The 21,951-nt window shown below is 37.8% G+C and overlaps 1 protein-coding gene across 1 annotated transcript; it reads left to right on the top strand.

The window, feature by feature from the left end:
• Positions 1-689: 689 nt before the first annotated feature.
• Positions 690-4,368, top strand: LOC147410756 (uncharacterized). Its single transcript, XM_086423278.1, has 6 exons — positions 690-1,556; positions 1,598-2,156; positions 2,395-2,899; positions 2,993-3,062; positions 3,552-3,806; positions 4,240-4,368. The coding sequence occupies exons 1-6, from the start codon at positions 690-692 to the stop codon at positions 4,366-4,368; spliced, it is 2,385 nt and encodes a 794-aa protein (XP_086279404.1).
• Positions 4,369-21,951: the final 17,583 nt, after the last annotated feature.

Here is a 21,951-nt window from a genome sequence, read left to right as displayed (position 1 = left end):
ATATAACCCTGGACTTAGAGATCACCCCAATTTACGTTGGGCCAATAATGATAATCTTCAGAACCCTCAAGGACAAGGGTAAGTGTTTCCATGCCCTCCAGGTTTTCTGATGAGACCTCAGGTACCTCAAAACTTTGTATCTAATCCTCATGTACCTACAAATTATACTGTTCCTACTTATGATGAGATTTTAAAGTCCCTTGCTCAAGGGCAACAGAATTTAACTACTGCTACTCAAGCTCTTGTTACAGGTCAACAGGCTCACACTAAAGACATTGTAGAGTTGAAAAAGCAGTTGGGACAAGTGGTAGACTTCATGGGAAAGATAACTGAGAGCGGAAAATTTCCTTGCAACATTGTTCCTAAACCAAATATCGAACAAGCTAAAGCTATTGCCACAAGGAGTGGTAAGACCCTTGTGGATGTTCCCAAAATCCTAAAGAAGGCCTAAGTGACCCACAATGAGGAAAAGGACAAAGAGAAAGATCTTGCCACATCAAAGACAGAAGTGATTGGTTCTTCATCATATGAGAATGCTTTAAAACCTCGAGGTAATGAGCAAAACCCTAAAAATTCTTTCGATTCTAATCCTTTTGCTCGTGTGCTTTTTTCCTAGTAGGTTTGCCGAAACCAAGAAGGATGAATCTGATCAAGTCATCTTGGAGATTTTTAAGAAGATACAAGTCAACATGGCTTTGATTGTGTGTTTGAAGCAAGTGCCAAAATATGCCAAATTTCTGAAAGAGCTTTGCATTACAAAGAGGCAAACTCGTGAGAAAGAGGTGGTAAAGATGAATGAGACAGTCTCTGCTGTCATCCAAAGAAAATTGCCACCAAAGCTTAAGGATCCAAGGAGTTTTTCTGTTCCTTGTGTGATTGGTATCAATAAATTTGATAATGTCATGTTAGACTTAGGAGCTTCAATTAATGTGATGCCTTATAGTCTTTATGCTTCTTTAAATCTGGGTGAACTTAAAAGTGATAATGTTGTTATCCAATTGGCTGATCGATCTAACAAGTATCCTAAAGGATACGTTGAGGATGTTCTTGTGCAGGTGAATCAACTAATTTTTCCCGTTGACTTCTATGTCCTTGATATGAAAGAGGCACCCCTAAATTCCACTCCATTACTTTTAGGATGCCCATTCATGAGGACTGCAAGAACAAAGATCGATGTTTATGGAGGAACTTTGACTATGGAATTTGATAATGAAATTATACGCTTCAATATCTTTGAAGCTATGAGGTATCCATTGATTGACATTAAACCATGTTTTTCTATTGATATTATTGATTCATTTCAACAAAGGTTTATGGAAGCAATGGAAGATGATGAGTTGAAAGTAACACTCTCTCAAGGAGTTGGTTATACTGAGAATGGAGATTCTATTTCTAAAGCTAAGTTGGAAAAGGCTGAAGAGCCCATTGTGATTAGAACCATGGCCTCCCTTGAGTCCCTACCCATTTTACCAAGGTCTATTCCTCCTTTGTCCCTTCCTATTTCTACTAACAAGATGTTACCTTCAGTGATACAGGCCCCTACACTTGAGCTTAAGGTTTTGATAAGGAGACGCTGCCTGTTATTATATCCTCGAAGTTGGAGGTGAATCCAGAGAAGAAGCTTGTGGACATTCTTAAGAAGTACGAGACCGCCATTGGTTGGACTTTGGCAGATATCAAGGGAATCAGCCCAACCATGTGCATCCATAGAATCCTATTGGAGGATGGTGCCAAACCCACCAGAGAAGCCCAGAGACGCCTACATCCACCCATGATGAAGGTAGTGCAAGATGAGATAATAAAATTACTTGATTGTGGCGTTATTTACCCTATTTCAGATAGCAAGTGGGTGTCTCCCATTCAAGTTGTGCCAAAGAAGTCTGGAGTTACTGTAGTAAAGAATGAGGAGAATGAGTTAGTACCTCAACGAGTTGTGACTGGTTATCGAGTTTGCATAGACTATAGGAAGCTCAATGCGTCAACAAGGAATGACCATTTTCCTCTGCCCTTTATCGATCAGATGCTTGAGAGGTTAGCTGGTTACCCTTTTTATTGCTTTTTGGATGGATATAGTGGGTACAACCAGATCTGTATAGCCCAAGAGGATCAAGAGAAGACCATCTTCACTTGCCCTTTTAGCACTTATGCTTGCAGACGTATGTGCTTTCCATTTTTTCTAAATACATTGAGAATATCATTGAGGTCTTTATGGATGATTTTAGTGTCTTTGGTAGAGATTTTGATGCATGCTTAGGAAATTTGGAACTTATTTTAAAACGTTGTGTTGAAACTAACTTGGTTCTAAATTGGGAAAAGTGTCACTTCATGGTGACTCAAGGGATTGTTTTAGGACTTATTATATCTGTTAGGGGGATTGAGGTTGATAAATCTAAGGTAGATCTTGTGCGTTACTTACCCTCTCCCACTTGTGTGAGAGAGGTCGGTTATTTCTTGGTCATGCAAGATTTTACAGGAGATTTATCAAGGATTTCTCCAAGGCATCAAGGCCCTTGTGCCGGTTGCTCCAAAAAGACACTTCATTTGAGTTTGATGAGGAGTGCAAGAAGGCTTTTGAGAAGTTGAAGAAGTTATTGACTACTGCTTCAATTATGTCTCCACCTAATTGGTCTTTACCTTTTGAATTGATGTGTGACGCCTCAAATTACGCTGTTGGGGCTGTGTTAGGACAAAGAATAGATAAGAAGCCCTATACTATCTACTATGCCTCTAGGACGCTCAATGATTCCCAACTGAACTATTCCATAACTGAAAAAGAGCTCCTTGCTGTGGTTTTCGCTTTAGATAAATTTCGCTATTATTTACTTCAAACTAAAGTTATTGCTTATATTGATCATGCAGCTTTGAACTATTTGATGACAAAGAAGGAGGCCGAACCGAGGCTAATTAGATAGGTGCTGTTACTTCAAGAATTCGATTTGGAGATCAAAGACAAAAAGGGGAGTGAAAACTTGGTAGCTGACCATTTGAGCAGACTTGTACATGAGGAGGACACCTTACCCTTGCAAGAATCATTCCCAGGTGAGCAGCTCTTTGGGATTGAGGTAAGCGAACCGTGGTATGCGGATATTATGAATTATTTAGTTACTAAGCAATTCCCTGATACTTTACCTCAATCTAATAAAGAAAAGCTTAAGAAAATGGCTAGATATTATATATGGGATGAACCTTATTTGTGGAAGCATTGTAGTGATCAAATCATTAAAAGGTGTGTTCCTGAATCTGAGCATAAATCTATACTTGTCTTTTGTCATTTTGAGTCTTGTGATGGACATTTTGGTACACGTCGGACAGCCCGTAAGGTATTAGATTGTGGTTTCTTTTGGCCCTCTATTTTTAAGGATGCATATATGTACTGCATGACTTGTGATAGGTGCCAGAGAACAGGTAACTTAGGTTCTAAAGATCAAATGCCCACGGCCCATATCATAACTGTTGTGATTTTCGATGTTTGGGGCATTGATTTCATGGGGCCGTTTCGTTCATCTAACAGTTTTCTTTGAATTCTTTTGGCTATTGATTATGTGTCCAAGTGGGTGGAGGCTAAGGCCACCAGAACTAATGATTCTAAAGTTGTTGCAGATTTCTTGAGATCTAACATATTTACTAGGTTTGGAGTGCCTCGTGCGATTATTAGTGATGGTGGATTACACTTCTGCAACAAAACAATTAAGACTCTTCTGAAGAAATACAAGGCGAATAACAAGGTGGCAACACCATATCATCCTCAAATGAATGGACAAGCAGAAGTCTCAAATCATGAGATTAAGGGAATTTTGGAAAAGACTGTGGGTCCTACACGCAAGGATTGGAATAAAAGACTTGATGATTCACTTTGGGCCTATAGGACAGCATACAAAACGCCAATTGGGATGTCTCCATTCAGACTTGTCTAAGGCGTGTCATTTACCAGTTGAGCTTGAGCATAGGGCGTGGTGGGCTTTTAAGTCTTTCAACTTAGACATTGATAAGGCCGGTTTACATAGAAAACTGCAACTGAATGAACTTGAGGAGATTAGAAACGAGGCATATGATGGCGCATGGATCTATAAGGAGAAAACTAGAGCTTTTAATGATAAGATGATCCATGGCAAGGCCTTTGTTGTGGGTCAAAAAGTTCTTCTTTTCCATTCTAGACTTAAACTTTTTCCTGGTAAGTTACGTTCTCGATGGATTGGTCATTTCGTTGTCACTAATGTTTTTCCTCATGGTACTGTGCAGATAAAAAGTGAAAAAACTGGAAATGAATTCAAGGTGACTGGCCATCGCTTAAAGCCTTACTATAAGGCTTTTAAGGAGCACACTGTGGAAGAAGTACCCCTCCTAGAGGCTCCACTCACAAAGGGCTAAAAACGAGGTACAAAGTCTAGGCTGAAAGACTGTAAACATTCAAGCGCTATTGGGAGGCAACCCAATTCAACCAAGGCTATTGAGGATACATCGACACAGATTTGCATTTTCTTTCTCTCCTCTATTTACTTTGGTTGATTTCATTTTTTATTTTATTGTGTGATTTTTGTGAATACCTTGCTCATGTTTATATTTCTGCTTACAGGCTTATTCTGATCTACATTGAGGACAATGTAGGATTTAAGTGTGGGGGAGGGATTTACACCTTTAATTTTCAAAAAACAAAAATTAAAAAAAAAAAATAAAATAAAATTAAATTAAAAATTATTTTCTTCTTAGAATTCCTTCCAACTCAATGATGAAATTGATTTTTAAGATAGATGGCTTGTAAATAGACTTGAGCATACTTTTATAGATAAAATAAGAAATTGAGTTTATTTGCTTATATTGTAGTCATAATTGAAAATTTTGATGCACATTATTCGAGTAATCTGTTATCTTAAAGTGAAGCATGGAGACATATTGAATGATACTTGCATAATTCCGTAGTATTTGTGAGCTATTCGAGCCTTATAATTGATTCATTATACATATCAATTTAAACTTGTTTTCTGAATGCATCTTGTGAATATCATGTTTTCTAGAACTTGCTTTAGACCCGCTTGAGACAATTTTACATGTTCAAATTTGGAGAAAACGGAGGAAAATTAGGATTTTACCACCATGACCAAATAGCCTTTGTCCTGACTGTGATTTGACCCTTAGATAGCCCTTTGAGCCTTCATTAGCCTATTTTCTTCATTAAGCCACATTCACTTACTCTTTTGAACTTAAACACTTTACCTACCCTTTTCCTTGGAACTAGTGAGCTTGAATCTTGTTTATAAGGTGATATCGGAAGGGTGGAAAAGCATAGGTGCGGGGGAGGATGTCATGTGGTTTTAAGGTGTAAGATTAAAAAAAAATAAAAAAATACAAGAGAAAAAAAAATTGTGATAAAAGGAGAAGTAGGGACATGAAAAGAAGTGTTGTGATTTAAAGATTACAAATTCTGAAGAAATGGGAGCATAAAAATCTCTAAAGCAAAGTGAAAAGAAAAATTGATGAAATCTACCTTAAAGTGATTGAAATGTGGTACTTAATGATGAAGACCTATTTATTGACATTTCTAATTGATTTCTAGTTCTGAGGAAATTTTGTGATATCCTTTCTTTTCCTTCTTATGAACCCTTGACCCTTTAGCCCTATTACAACCTTTTCAAAGACTTCTTGATCCTTTGATGTTCTGTTTTAAATGTGGAGAGTGGGTGGACAAGCAAGCCTATGGTTTAAATGTTTTCACAAGTGTTTGAGTGATTAGTGTAGCTAGCAACATTTCAAATTGAGAGAAAACTAGAGTGATACATCGTGAGAAGTAAAGTTTCATACTATTTGTGCATTAACTTTAGGATGCATTAACTTATATTTGGCTAACCACACACACACACTCCAAGTATGAATGCTATATAGTCTTAATAACTCCGTGGCTTATTTTTGAAGTAAACTTGTGCTCTTCCTACTTTATTATGCCATACCATCTAAAGGATCTCTGAGATGTAAGTTGGAAGGATTAGAGTCATTTAATTTGTGTTATGTCATTGTAGTGTTTTTAGTTAGTCTTTGTCGTTTTCCTTGAGGTTCTATTAGGTTACATTTTGTTTTATTTTGCTCGAGGACGAGCAAAAGTTAAGTGTGGGGGAATTTGATAAGAATGTAAAATGTAATATTTTTCTCCTTTAATATTTAGTCTTTTATACATATTTAGTGCCTAAATGTACTCATGATTCTTTTATTTTGATTTAGGATGCAAATGGAGGTGTTAAGTACAAAACAAAATTAATTAGGTGATTTTGGACAGTTTCGACATCACTTCATAATCTGAGTATAACTCTCTCATCCAAACTCCGATTGAGATGATTCAAAATGTTATAGAATGCCAAGAAAAATATCTACAACTTTCATGTTTTGAATTTTGAGAGATAATGACTGTATCAAGGTCAAAATCGGGTTTGAAATTGTTGTACATACACTATTGACGCGAATTTGATACAAATTTGACACGGATTTGACGAGGTTTATTTTCGAAAGTCTCCAATTCTAGTGCACGAAAATTCCAACTAAAAACACCACTTTTCTAATGACATTAGGACTTTATTTTATTTTAAATAATTTTTCCTTAATTAGTCAAATTTTGATATTGTTATTGGAGGATAAGATTTAGAATATTTTTAGGAGATTTTGTAGGCTTCTAAGAAGGAAAAGAATAACATGTAGAAGAAAAAAAAAAGGAAGAGACTTGGAGAGTATCTCTCTCTCTCTCTCTCTCTCTCTCTCTCTCCATTATTTGATTTTAGTCTTTTCTTAAGGAAAGAAGGGCTGAAACTTGGGGAACTAACGACCATTAGAAGAAGAGTTGCTGAATTTTTGTGGACGAGTTGCTAAAAAGAAGGAGAAGTTGCTGAAAATTTATAACAATGTTATTGCCAAGAAGTTTTACAACGTTGTTGCTTGTATTCGTTTTCAATCATCAACATCATCGTCGTAAGGAACATCTCCACCAACACATCTCAAACTTCTTTGGTTGTTTTAAAAAAGTGTAACCCTTATGACTTTTATTTATTTTTATTACTTCAAACCTGGTTGCTATTGGATTAAAAAACATCTTGATGGATTCTTAAGTTAGAAATTTTTAATTCAATGAGTTAATGACTTTCAGATTCATTAATTGATGTTTTCGGATTGGTGAGATATAGACACATGAATTGGTGATCTTAATTATGTATGCTAAATTTTCAGTTCGGTTATATTGAAAACTTTGATATTAATTGTCATTGAAACCATAGTTGTATCTCTAATCACCTAATTGATTTGGGGTATGATTTAAAAGTGGTAAAAACTATGAACAATAGTTGTGATATGAAAATTGCATGTTCTTTAGCCATGGACTTTTCCATAGGTTTGAGGAGTAAGTTATTGAATCATAATTCCATTTAATCTTAATGATTTGTTTAAGAAGTTGTAAGGATACGCTGAGTATTGACTTGATTGCTTAATCAAAATAACTAGGTGATGGACTTTTCCAAAATCCTATGATTTATCAAAGAAGGAATTTATAAAATGCATGATCTCTTTAGGATTGCACTTTGATTCAATTCGAATATATAATTAAGGTATGAAATTCGTTGTCTATGTTGAAGCAATTTGATTAGTCAGTTAATGAATTTGATTTTCTGAATTGTGAGAGAAGATGATCAATTGTAAATATTTATTTCTTTAATTTTTATTTTTATTTATATTTTTTTTAATCCGAATCGCCAAAATTGAAACCCCCTTAAATTTGTGTAATATGTTTGTTTTCAACTTGTTAATTAAACTAACTAAAATTTGTTATGACTCTTTAGAATAGGAGTACCCGCAATCCCCGGCCAATAACGATACCTTACAATCACTTTACTACCATCAAAGGTACTAGCAACATTGGTACAACTCCCACTATCAATAATCAATGTACAGACTTTATCCTTCACGTGGCATCTTGTGTGAAAAATATGCTCACGTTGCTCCTTATCTCCTTCATCCTTAGGCTGTATACTCAAAGCTCTCCTGGTGACAAGTAAATCACCTTGCACAGGCTCTTCTACTTCAACATCAGAACAATCCTCTAATGGAGGCATCTCGTTGTCATTTGAACTAGCACTTTCAATGTCTCCTTTTGCTAATACAACCATAACCCTTTTGTTTAGGCATTCAGAAGCAATGTGTCTGAACCTTTGGCACCTAAAACACTAAATTTGACGTGACTTAATAAGAAGCTTTGTTTCAGGCTTATCTTTGGGAATAGAAACCGAAGGTTTCGACTTTGCGTCTTCTTTTGGTTTGAAACGGATTATTAGAAGATGATCCAGATCTGAACCTTCTAGACTTTATTTACTTTTCCACTTTAATGGCTTTGTGTAGTAACTCTTCCATCTCCATATAATTGTGCAACTCAACCATATCAGCAATCTCTTTGTTCAATCCGACAATGAATCTAGCCATGGTTGCTTCTTTATCTTCCTCTATATTTGCTCTAATCATGGCAATCTCCATTTATTTATAGCAATCCTATACACTCATGGAACCTTGAACTAGCCCTTGTAATTTGATATACAAATCTCGATAGTAATGCTAGGAATAAATCTTTTACGCATCACTGACTTCATTTCATCCCATGATCGAATAGGTCTCTCACCATTTCTGCATCTATTGATCACCAATTGATCCCACCATATACTGGCATAGTTTGTAAATTCCACGACGGTTAGCTTTATTTTTTTATCCTCAGAATAATTTTGACAATTAAAAACGTGCTCAACCTTTCTTTCCCACTCCAAATATAATTCAGGATCATTCTTTCCGTGAAAGGTCGGAATCATCATCTTTATGCTACCCAAATTGTTATCTTCTTTGAAATCAACTTTCTTATCCCGTCGATAATGTACTCTCTCTGCTTCGGAATGAACATCTTCTTCTCTGTCGAACTCATGTCTTCGATATGGTTTAGATTCATAAGAGGATTCCATATTGTCCAACCTTGAATTTAACAATTTAAATTGGTCATGAATGGCCTTGATGAATAATTTCAAGTCGGTCTCATGTGGTTCTCCTCCTTCCTTACTCATGGTTGAAATCTGTAATTTTAAATAAACGAAAACAACAAAAGAATACAACAATCTTGTAAGTCCTTGAAAGTAATAAAAATGATGGAATTGAAGGTCGAAACGGTGTGGAACAAAGCTATGCCTATTCAACTTGTAGATCTCGAAAAGAGCTTCGATTTGATATGCACTAATAGTCGTTCCGATATCCGGATCAAAAGTTATGGCCGTTTGAAGTCAGCAACTCCAATTTTATCGATTTTTCTGTACTACGAATCAACGAATATCAATTCTTTTTTTTTTTTTTGTTTAAGAGAACGTGATTAACAGCAAGAAGCAAATATAGTATATTTGTATAGACACATTATGGCAAAAATTTAGCAAACGCAATAAATGTTTTTGTATGTAACACATCGAAGAATAATCGAATTCGGACAATCGCAAGATACACACAATCGTAAAACAAAAGCAAGAACTCAGCAAGAATACATATATTGCAGACGAAAGTTAGAATAGTGCAAACAATTCTCAATATACACATTGCTGTAGAACATCAACGCCAAGGATGATGTCGTTTATTTGATCGGAGGTTATTGATTTGAATTTCAGCATGTCACACGTTGTGACTGATCTGAATTCTCAGCAATGGAACTAAAGAAAAAAAAAACGTTAAGAGTTTAGATTTCACTTTAACAATAGAATCAATGATTCAACTCCAGCAATGATGTGTTCTTGAACATGTAAGAGATCAATTAGTTGAAAGAATTTATTTTCGTTTTATATTCTAAAAGAACAACAACAGTGGTTTATTCGTTTAACAATAGAGCAGATGGTTTGTTCTTTATCAACAACCTTCAAACAAGATTCAGCAAAAGAGTCTAATATTCAAACAATCTTAATATGAATGCTGTTGTGGTTTCTGCGATTGGAGTGGATAGAAACAACATCAATAGCAAATACCAATCAGCATGAAGACCATTAACTATTTGATGTTCAACGAAAGAACATTAAAGACAAGAATGAAAGTTTTTTTCAAGATCATCAATCAAAACAGCAACAAATGTATTCTGTTGTGGCTGAATTTTTTCAGCAAGAATAGTCCATGGTTATCGATTAAAAACGCAATTAAGAGATCAATGTCTGAATATTTACGAAGAACGATGCGTCTATTTTCAATGAAAGACTATTCAAGATTGTTAAAGTTCATTAAAGAACAGTAACAAACGTGTGTTCTTGGAAAGTTTTTTTTTTTTTTTTGATTATTACAACAAAAAAAAACCAGCAAGAAATGTTGTGTTCAATCTGAATCTGAGTTTCAATAAGATGCTGTATTGTTTTTCAACAATAATATGTAAATCTTGATCATCATAACAAATTAATAGCAGCAAAATGAGAGCAGCCACGTCAAGAGTTTTCTTTTCATGTAATCTCAAGTTGGATGCTCAAAACAGAAACCAAGAATTCAGCCAAGAAGCTTTTTTTTTTTTTTTCAATGAAAAACCTAACTTAGATTAGAATTAATGTGGATGTGTTTCAACAACAAATCATGTTGTGGACAACAACTTTGGTTTGTTCCTCAACATTAGTAACAAATTGATTGTTGATGATCGATCACAATTTGTAATTTCAGCTAGAAAATTTCAGAACTCACAAAGAAAATACCGCAAAGAAAATGCAAAATTCACAAAGAACTATGTAAGAACAACTACGAAATTCAATGAATGTTCATGGTTTCCAACAAGAACGGATCAAGAATGTTTTGAAATAATAAAAACCTGATTTCCAGCCATTGTTGGCTTTGAATTGATATGAATTTTGTTGGCGTACAAGGTCTACTCCGTTGAATCTCCAATTGAATGGCACCTAACCCAAATGATGTGAACCCTCTTAGATTAGAACCTTCTCTTCGAAGAACTCTCCCAATGATGATTCATTTTTTAAGCAATCTTGGTGCTCTGATACCAAATGATATGAAACAAAACAAAGTTCTTGAAGAAACTTCAATTCTCATAAAAAGTAAATTGTCAATTGTGTCTCAATTACAAGATGAGGTATCCTTTTATAGACAAATTAGATCAAGATTGATTCTAATTAGTCCTTGAAAAAATAAATAAAGTCTAATTAGTCCTTAAGAAATAAAGAAATTAAAACTAAGGACAATTAGAACATAAAAATTCCCAATTAACCCTTGCATCCAAATTGATCTTCCAAATTAATCTCTTGCATAAAAAGATAGTTGACCATCCTTGATGAAACTTTGATATCTTCAAAGTTAGCCTTAGAATCTTTTAGAATGGCCTCTTTGTATTGTACTTCCACAATCAAGCCTTGCAATGCCTCTTCCATCCTCTTAGTCCTTGTCCTAGTCATCGGACCGCCAATTCCTTGCAATGGTTCTTGAGAAGACTTGGAAACATCAACTTGAGTTATTGGGTCAGCAACTCGATCTCCATTAATTGGAGTCCATGACCCATATCCATTTCAACTGAGTCCACGACTAAAATCCACTACAACTGGATTCACAACCCAGATCCATTGTAATTGGGCCCACAACCCAGATCCATTACAACTGGGTCCCCAGATCCAGATCCATTACAACTGAGTCCCTCGATCCAGATCCATCTCAACTGGGTCCACAACCCAAATCAATTACAACTGGGTCCATGACCCAGCTCCACTACAAACCGAGTTTACGACCCAATCGAACCAAGTCCATGATCCATATATGATCTAACAAGGCTGACAACTGATCAATCAACTCAAATGAATTCAATCTTTTTCAATAACAACAAAAAAAAATTTAAAAGCATCAATTGCAGTTCTTGATCCAAGTCGGTGCCAAGAACGATTTTGTTCAAGGAAATGAGGTGATTTAAGAGTGCCATTGTACGTTGCCTCTTTCCTGGAGACTGACTGGCCGGCATTGATTTCATAGAATTGGGTTGAGGGCTAACAAAAAAATGTCTTTTCAACTCGACTTGTTTGTAGCAATCTACTTTTTCAAAATGTTATATCGACTCCGTGTCGATGCTAGTCCTATGCTGATGTAATTCTTTTTTCTCAATATTATACCGACTCTGTGTCGATGCTAGCTTCATGCTGATGCTAACTCCATGTTGATGTCGACTCCGTGTCGATCCTAGCTCCGTGCTGATGTCGACTCCGTGTCAATGCCAGCTCCGTGCTGAGATAATTTTTTTTTTTTTTAAAATAGTTTACCGTCTCCGTGTTGATGCCATCTCCGTCCTGATGCTGACTTTGTGTCGATGCTAGTTCCGTGCTGAGATAATTCTTTTTTCAAGAAAAATATTTTACCAACTCTGTGTCGATGCCAACTTCGCGCTAATATCATTTTTTTTTTCAAAAGGTTTTATCGACTCCATGTCGATGCCATCTCCGTGCTGATGAAATTTTCATTTTCAAAATGTTTTACCAACTCCATATCGATACCAGCTCCGTGCTGATGCCAACTCCGTGTTGATGCCGACTTCGTGTCGATACCAGCTCCGTGCTGAGATAATTTATTTTTCAAAAAAATATATATATATAATATATATTTTACCCACTTCATGTCGATGCCAACTTCGCGTTGATGTAATTCTTTTTTCAAAATATTTTATCGACTCTATGTCGATACCAGTTTTGTTCTAATGTAATTCTTTTTTCAAAAGATTTTACCGACTCCGTGTCGATGCCAGCTCCGTAGTGATGAAATTCCCTTTTTCAAAATATTTTTTCGGCTTCATATCAATGCCAGCTCTGTGGTGATGCCAACTCCGTGTTGATGCCAACTCCGTGTTAATGCCGATTCCATATCAATGCTAGCTCCATGCTGAGATAATTCTTTTTAAATATATATATATATATAATATAAATTTTACCGACACCGTGTCGATGCCAGTTTCGTGTTGATGTAATTCTTTTTTCAAAATATTTTACCGACTCCGTGTCAATGCCAACTCCACGCTGATGTAATTTATTTTTCAAAAGGTTGTATCGACTCCGTGTCGATGCCAGTTCTGTGTTGATGCCAACTCCGTATTGATGCCGACTCCGTGTCGATACTAGCTCCATGCTGATGAAATTCCCTTTTTCAAAATGTTTCCGATTCCGGATCGATACCAATTCCGTGCTGATGCCAATTCCGTGTTGATGCCAACTCTGTGTTAATGTAATTATTTTCAAAAATACACAATCCAGCTCCACACTGATGCCAACTCCGTGTTGATGCCGGCTCCACATCGAGAAACCCTTTGGTTTTAAAACTCGTTTACCTTATAATAAATAACTTTACCCTACCTAATAAAATATCATGTATCTTCTTTTTGTAAAAAAGATAGTAACTCTTGGTCTTCTGTCCCCACAGGTGGCCAAACGAAAGAAATATAAGCAGCCAAAGGTACCTCTGTAGTTTCTCAAATCTTCCACTATCACCATGAGTTCTTCCGAACCAGCACAGTCCATAGCAATCGAAACGTCAGATGTTGATCCCAGAATAGCGGCACTACTAAAAATGATTGAGAGGTAAGAAAAAATGCAAAGTGCCGTGTTAGCCAATGCCAGTATCATACAAGCCCAGACAATGCAACACCTTGCATCAGAGTCAAATTAGGATCTACCCGAGCAACCTCCGCAGGGACCACAGACCACTATGCTTCCTATAGTGCCAGAATACCAGGGGCCCCCACTCTATATTCCACCTAATCGACCACCCCCTATGGTCATTCCTGATGACGAATGTGAGTACAGGGCCACAGAAGTCAAAAGCGCAACAAATGAAAAATTAGCTAAGGAAATCGAGTCTCTACAAGAAGAAATGAGGAGGATGAAAGACCTCAGCACTATGAGCGCGACCTGGTTTAAGGACCTCTGCTTCTACCCAAATGCACAGTTGTTGGCCAAGTTCAAATGTTTGGAGTTTGAGAAGTATAGTGGGGTGGGATGTCCTTTGTCACACTTGAAACTATATTGCAGATCTATGTGCCAATATGGCGAGGACGACTGGCTATTGGTACAGCTATTCCAAAGAAGCTTAACAAGGCTGGCACTCAAATGGTTCTACGGATTGGACCACACTCTCATTAAAAATTAGCAGGACCTAGTAGAAATGTTCTAGCACAATTATCGATTCAATACGGATGTTGGTCTAGATCGAAACGATATGGCTAAAATGACAAGAAAACAAAGGAAAATGGTGAAAGAGTATGCACAGAGGTGGCGAGAGTCAGCCTCACAAGTAAGGCCTGCAATGATCGAAGAGATAAACACCACGTTTATCTCGACACTACGGCACGCCTTCTATACTCATCTGGTGGGGCACACTACGGATACATTCTCGAATCTAGTACAGGTAGTAGATCGGATAGAGGACGGGATCCGAACCGGTCTGATATTCGATTTTACGAGCCTAGGGGCAGTAGCAGGAATCCCCTCTTAGAGAAAGCCAATGCCTGTGGCGAAGAAGAGAGAAGAGACACAGGTTAACAATGTACAACCAAACTGACCACTCTTCATATCGGCACCAACACTAAGACCACAAGCCCCGTCAACCTCATGGACCCAAATGCCTCTACCAACCTGGAACCCCGTACCTCAAAACCCGTTTAGGGCAAATCCTCCACCAGTCACACAACAAGCACCACAGTATGGACAAGGTCAGCAAGCACATCCTAATAGAGTTAACAGGGTGTTTACCAGATTACCAATGACATTATCATAATTACTCCCGATCTTGCTCAGGGGAGAATATCTCGCTAAGAGGCCACCAAATCCAGAAGCTGAGAAAGGACCAGGGTACAACCATAACATATTATGCGAATTCCACATAGGTGCTCTAGGACACTCTACAGATCAGTGCTGGCAACTCAAACATCAGGTGCAAACCTTGATAAACAAAAGAGCTCTCATACTGGATGGACCAACGAATCACCCTCAACAGCAAAACATCAATCAAAACCCTCTACCCACCCACAATGGAAGGGGAAATGGACACAGAGTTAATGTCATTTTCAGAGAACTGGATTTTGATCCAACAGCCTTCATAGCTCCAATTGGATCGACAATCAGGATCCATCTAACAAGGGAACCAAAGACGCCAACAGTTAGCACCATCGACCAGTACACGACCAACTCACCTCAAAATCCCCGATTACCGCTCAGAATGGCTGACCTCACCATCCATCCCACTCATCAAAACATTGTTACCTGACCACCTCTCATCATACCTTACACATTGTCCAATCCTCAAAATATGACTCGACCCCCCTTCACATACCTTACACTTCATCCACTTGACCACCACTTGTCATCCCTTACACTTCATCAACTCCTCAAGAAGCTCCTATCACCACCACATCCAAATCATCACCACTACCCCTCATTCTTATTGTAAAACCTGATCCACCTCCAATGACCATACATTCACCAAAATCATTCCCATATAGCTCTAACTAAGCCGTCTCCTAGAGCAACGAGACAACCATCACCATAATCGTCGGGGTCGAAATAATGAAAAGGGTAATGATGGCCGACATTGGTCACATGACAAAAGTAGGGAGATGTCAGAAAATACCAACGAAAGGGGTAAGCACCAAAAAAGAAATAAAAGAAATAGAAAAAGGGGGTGACAGATGAAGAAAAAAGGAAAGCAAAGAGAAATGGTAAGATGTATAAAGATAACAAGACGGAAGAGAAGGCAAAAGTGACAGATAAGGAAGTTATAGACTTTATTAAGCTCATTCGTAAAAGTGAGCATAATATAGTGGACCAATTGAACAAGCAGCCAGCTCAAATCAGCATTTTGGGTCTCTTACAAAAATCTGAGGAACATCAAGAGGTATTGCTAAGAGTCTTGGAAAAGTCACACGTACCTGCAACCACTTCGCCAGCATAGTTAGAATAGACAATTGGTCAAATCATGGCCCCCAATCCTATCATCTTCACAGAAAGTGAATTCGTACCAGAGGGACGGGGACACGTGGAACCGTTAAACATCATGATCATGTGCAAGGGCATGATGGTTGCAAGGTACTGATTGATAATGGCTCAACATTTAATGTTTGTCCTCTTGAAACCTTCCGAAAACTCAATGCTGATTGGTTACATGTCAAGCCCAACAACAAGGTTGTCCGAGGCTTTGACAGTTCAAGAAGGGATTCTCTGGGAGAAGTGGATTTACCTACACAATAGGCCCTTGCACGGTCAAAGTAACATTCGAAGTCATTGAGATACCAACGACATTCAACTTATTACTGGGCAGACCTTGGATCCACATAACAGGGGCTATACCTTCCTCGTTGCACCGAAGAGTCAAATTTATCATAGGACAGAGGATGATATCTGTGGCGCCTCGCCGGACGCTAACACAAATCCCCATGTCAGATCTTGAGGGATTATGTAACACCTCAAAATTTCGGCATGGTCTCCTCTATTTATGTTAGCATTCCAAGGCGTTCAACTTGCACCTGATAACCGACATACAATCCTGCATACATATATAAAATATAATACTAGCGGAAGCTTATATACGTCAAATAACATACGAAAGATCAGAGTGCGGAAGAATAACTAGAATACAGGATTATACAAAATTTCTCACTCTAACAGAAATCCTAACACTCAAGACAGAATCTATAAAACTATTTGGGGGAATTGACACCACTAGGGGGTATAGCCCTAGTACTTACTAGGTGACGAATTCTGGTTGTCTATCTGACCAACCAGATGATCCTCATTCGTACTCTATACTTGCCTCGTCAAGCTCTGAATCTGAAACTAAAAAAAAATAGAGAAGGAAAGGGTGAGTAACAAGGTTACCCAGTTGGGAAACAAACAATTTCTACCAATAACCCCTCCTAACATGAACGAATAAGCATACTGAATCATTTTAAAATAAACAAAGTTTTACAGAAGAAAACTACGATTAACTGGTACATATAGCCAGGGATGAGCAACTAAACATTTTAAAACTCACATTACATCGATCAGCAGTACTCACTATAACATTATCTTTTTATACAAATCTAATTGATCAAATGGAAACAATAAACATGCATTTCATTTTATATATCAAAATAAGCAACAGATACATAATACACAGTGGTGGAGTATTGGAATTAGAGTGTTGGGATTCACGACTGGATCGCTCCCAGTCGGGACATGATGTTACAATTTCTCTCTAGCTTTTAGTTCCTGATTTTGTGGCCGATCGCTGCACTTACCACGTTTGGTTGACCATTTATCCGGCTCAGGCTGACCGTTTGACGTGACCGTAAGCAATGGGTCTCTTTTCGATGTGTCAGAACGTTCGACTACTATAGATTGTTAGTGATCACTGACCAATCATCTTCGTCTATGCCTATCAGGCGTGCATATGATTCCCAAATATACAAACCATTCGTATACGACTATCTTTACATTACAAGTGCACTGGTAAAGATAGAGAGGAATATCCCGGATTCCAGTTGTGACTCCACTCTCATACGCGTCCCATACCACGTATGAGTTTGGTGGTTCCTACCGTACATCCCAGGATAGTACATCACTCTGGATGATATGACGCACTATCCCTCCAAGCATTCACAAACTCTTTAACAGCTCACAAAATAGCTACATATATATATTATTTTCATTTAAAAACAAAAGAGAAATTAACAATACAAGGTTGAGAATAGATATCCAGTTTCCTACCATGCAAGTGTGGCCACCCGGCCTAAAATAAATAACATAACGGAAACGTAAACAGCGCCTCGCGCTAACAGAAAGGAAATAAACATGCAACCAATAATATTATCCCTAGATATCTGTTCACCAACCAACACACAACACAACAACGTAAAATGCAGACATCACCCCTCGGGTGTGACTCTGACATTTTACCATTTCATACCCTTTTTCCTTTTTTCCGATTTTTACAATTTTCAATCTCTTCAATAAAACATCCTATTTCTGATATTCATCAACTCAATATGAGTTCATTGAGAGTTCTGGCGTGAATTTTTGAAATAATAAAAGAATTCTATATTTTGGAAATACATCCAAATTTTTTTGATAAAGTCCTAAATGCAATTTTCACAATCTACGATTACTAATAGAAATTGAGAGTTCCTTACCATGTCTAGGCGAAAGGATTAAAGCATGTGCGCGGAAATCGAGGCGATCTGCACGGAAATCGAGACGGATCGAACTTCGAAGCAGTTGATTTTCGAAACAGACCTAGTGGTTTCGAAGATCTCGATGTGCTCGTCTCTTCTCCCTTCTACGGCGAAAGACAATTTGACCCCGAAACCGATGAAAATCGAGGTCGAAGTTACGAAATCTCCGTATAAAAATACGGCTGATTTTTTACTATACGGGGTGAAAAAGAAGAGAAAACAGAAGGAATTTGAGTGGGTTATGTAGAGAATGAGGCTGCAGACATTTCTCCCTTTTGCGTCGGAAGACGATTTAACCCAGAAACGGACGAAATCTGAGGTCAAAGTTTCGAAACTTCCGTATCCAAATACGGTTGATTTTTGACCATATAGGGTAAAATAGAAAGTGAAACAAAGAAAGGTTGGGTGGGTTTTATAGAGAACGTAGCTGCGGACATTTCTCCCTTCTGCGTCGATCGTCGACGGCGAGCCGTTTGTGAGAGATCTGAGATGGAAAATCGAAGAGAAAAAAAAAAAATTGGTTTTTTTATATGTCTCGGCCGTATGGACGCGTTGGGGAAGATGACATATAAAAAAAAAATTAAAAATATATTTAAATAAAATGTGGGACGAATTCGGTATTTTGTCAATTGTTTCGATCGATGATAACTTGATCATCCGGACTCCAAACTGACAAATGAATACTCTATTTCACCTAATTTTTCATTCCGGATCTAATGGTATAGTCAATTTCTACAAATTATGTCTCAATAAAAAATTTACATTTTTGGCCTGATGTGACCCATAAACTTGATGTCGTTTTCGTTTTTGGCGATAATTCGACTTCCTGATCTCCAAAAATGACAAATAAATAGTCTATGTTGAATAATTTTTCGTTATGAACCCAATGATATGATCGAATTTTAAAAATTATTACCCTAACAAAAAGTCACTGTTTTAGCCTAGTCCGACCCGATAATCGAGGATTTTGCAACTTTTATATTCGGACTCGCATTTGAGCGTGCTTAAAGGCTAAACTATGTTTTTATATCATTTTGAATCTAATGGTGAGGTCAGATTCCATAAAAAATGATCAAAAACATCCGAAAGTTTTACCCCTAAATCCCACTTTCAAGATTTTCTTAATATTCCACTATTTATTTTCCTCGAGATATGAATTAAAAATTCGGGGTGTTACAATATCAATATGGGCAAAGAACCTTATTCCAGCTGGGAGCTCCAAATGTGTCGTTTATTGATATCGAAACGACGAAAGACAAAACACTCTACTATTTTTATCAATTCGTTGCTGTCAATCATGTGGAGAAGGGAAAAAAAAAGGTGAAGCGAAACTATCAAGGGAAAATCTGATGGTCGAGCAAGTTCCGAAGAAAGTAGGTTACCAACCCAAACAAAGGTTGGGACCGGGAGGAAAAGGGAAAGCTACACCAGTCGAAGCAAAGAAATACACTCCTTATTTCGATCTAGGGTTTAGGCTCACGAAAAAGGATATATCGGATATGAACGATAAAAGGAGGGAGCTTCGGTTAGCTAGAAAATAAAATTGTGAACCAAATGTTTGGAATCTAGGTAAGGTCCCTCATATCAGCATTAGCTTCCCGAAATCTCAAGTCAGACCCGACAGCTTATCAGAACCACTGCCAACAAAACCAGTAAGGAAGTCGAGAATGGTAAATTTCAAACTTGTGCACAATCAAGAAGACTCAGTTGTTGAGTCCCAATCATCCTTCGTAGAAGGCATTGATTTCCTTCACATACCATATGCTTCATCCTTACGACCACCACTCGTCATTCCCTATACTCCATCAACCTCTCAAATAGCTCCTTCCACCATTTTCACATCCAAATCACCCCTCATCTTCCATGTAAAATCTGAACAACCCCCAATTATAATAAACACTCCCAAACCCTTCCCATATAGTTCCAATCAGGTGGTCCCGTGGAACTATGAAACGAGCATTATCACCTTAACAGGGGTAGAAACAATGAAAAAGGCTATGATAGTAGACATTGGTCACATGACGAAAACTGGGGCACACCACAAGATATTGGGAAAGGCAGTGATGGTGGAAAAAAAAAAGGAAGAAGTAGAAGAGAATGAAGAAAAAAGGAAAACAAAGGGGAAAGATAAAATGTTTGATGTCGACAAGGTAGGACAAGAAAAGACAGAAAAGAAACATAAATATAAAATGACAGATAAAGAGGTAGCAGACTTCATCAAACTCATTCGTAAAAGTGAATCCAGTCGAACAACTGAACAAGACCCCAACACAGATCAGTATCTTGGGTCTCTTGCAAAATTTAGAAGAACATCAGCAGGCACTGTTAAAAGTCTTAGGCGAGTCATATGTATCGGCAACTACTTCACTTGCACAACTAGAATAGATAGTGGGACAAATCATGGCTCCCAATTAGATTGTCTTCATAGAAACCGAACTTATCCAAGAGGGACGCGCACATATTGAACCGCTGAACATTATGGTTATGTGCAAAGGTATGATGGTCGCCAAGGTACTAATCGATAACTGGTCGGCTCTCAATGTCTATCCTTTAAAGACATTCCGTAAGCTGAATGCAGACTGGTCTCATGTTAAGCCTAATAACAAGGTAGTTCGAGGATTTGATAGCTCAAAGAGGGACTTTCTCGATGAAATTAACTTGCCAGTCACTATCCGCCCATGTATTTTCGAGGTTACCTTTAAGGTCATGGACATACCAGCAACATTCAATCTTTTATTAGGGAAGCCATGGATTCATATTGCAGGGGCAGTACCGTTATCTCTACACCAAAGGGTCCAGTTCATAATAGGGCAAAACATGATATCAGTTCTACCAGAGAACTTAATCCCAGCTGGCCGAACCCTAGATTGTCATTCGTAGACATGGAGATGACAAAAGACAAGGTGATGTACCATTCTTACCAATTCATTACGGTCAATCAAGTGAAAAGGGGAAAGGAAATGGCAAGAGTAGAACTGTCGAAGGCAAACTTGATGATTGGAAGGGTAATGAAGAAAGCTGGCTACCGACCCAAGCATATTTTATGACTGGAAAGAAAGGGTAGAACCACTCCAATCACTGCAAGTAAACACACTCTTTACTTTGGGCTTGGCTTCAAACCTACGAAAAAAGATATTGCTGACAAGAATGACAATAATAAAGAACTTCGATTAGCAAGACGACAGAAACGAGAGCCAAAAGTCTGGAATCTGGGCATAGTTTTTCATATTAGTGTCAGTTCCCCGAAATCACAATTCAGACCCGACAGTTTGTCAGAACAACTGCCAAAAATTGTAAGTCTCAAACAAAAATACATACAGAAAAACTCGATTGTTGAGTCCCAATTCTCCTTCATGGACGGCGTTGATATTCTATTCAACGGGGATTCAGTCGAGGATTCACAAGAGATAGCAAAAGAACCCGAGAAAGTAGAAGTTTCCATGAGCAACAAGAATGATTCACCATTTTCTAGCAGCATCGACTGGGCATCAATCGTCATTCCACCCAACTTGGGAGGGCCTAAGCCCAGCTTTGAAAAGAGTCAACCGAAAATCATGGTCATCTCCGAGCCACTAAAAAAATCACCATCTCACCTCATCTACCCCATCAAAGAAGGGGAGATTTTGAATAATTGAGAGGAATTCCCTATCACACTTGAGGCTCATAAGGCCTAAAACAAAATGCCGTTAGGCAAAATCAGTTTGCCCGAGGATCATAACGAGCCCTCGTCCTCAGATAAAGACTCTTTTGAGGGC

The sequence above is a fragment of the Akebia trifoliata genome, chromosome 1, assembly GCF_017979445.1.
Source record: "Akebia trifoliata isolate Shusen 1 chromosome 1, ASM1797944v1, whole genome shotgun sequence".
In the NCBI taxonomy this organism is placed as follows: Eukaryota; Viridiplantae; Streptophyta; class Magnoliopsida; order Ranunculales; family Lardizabalaceae; genus Akebia; species Akebia trifoliata.
This window is presented reverse-complemented; position numbering and strand designations above follow the sequence as displayed.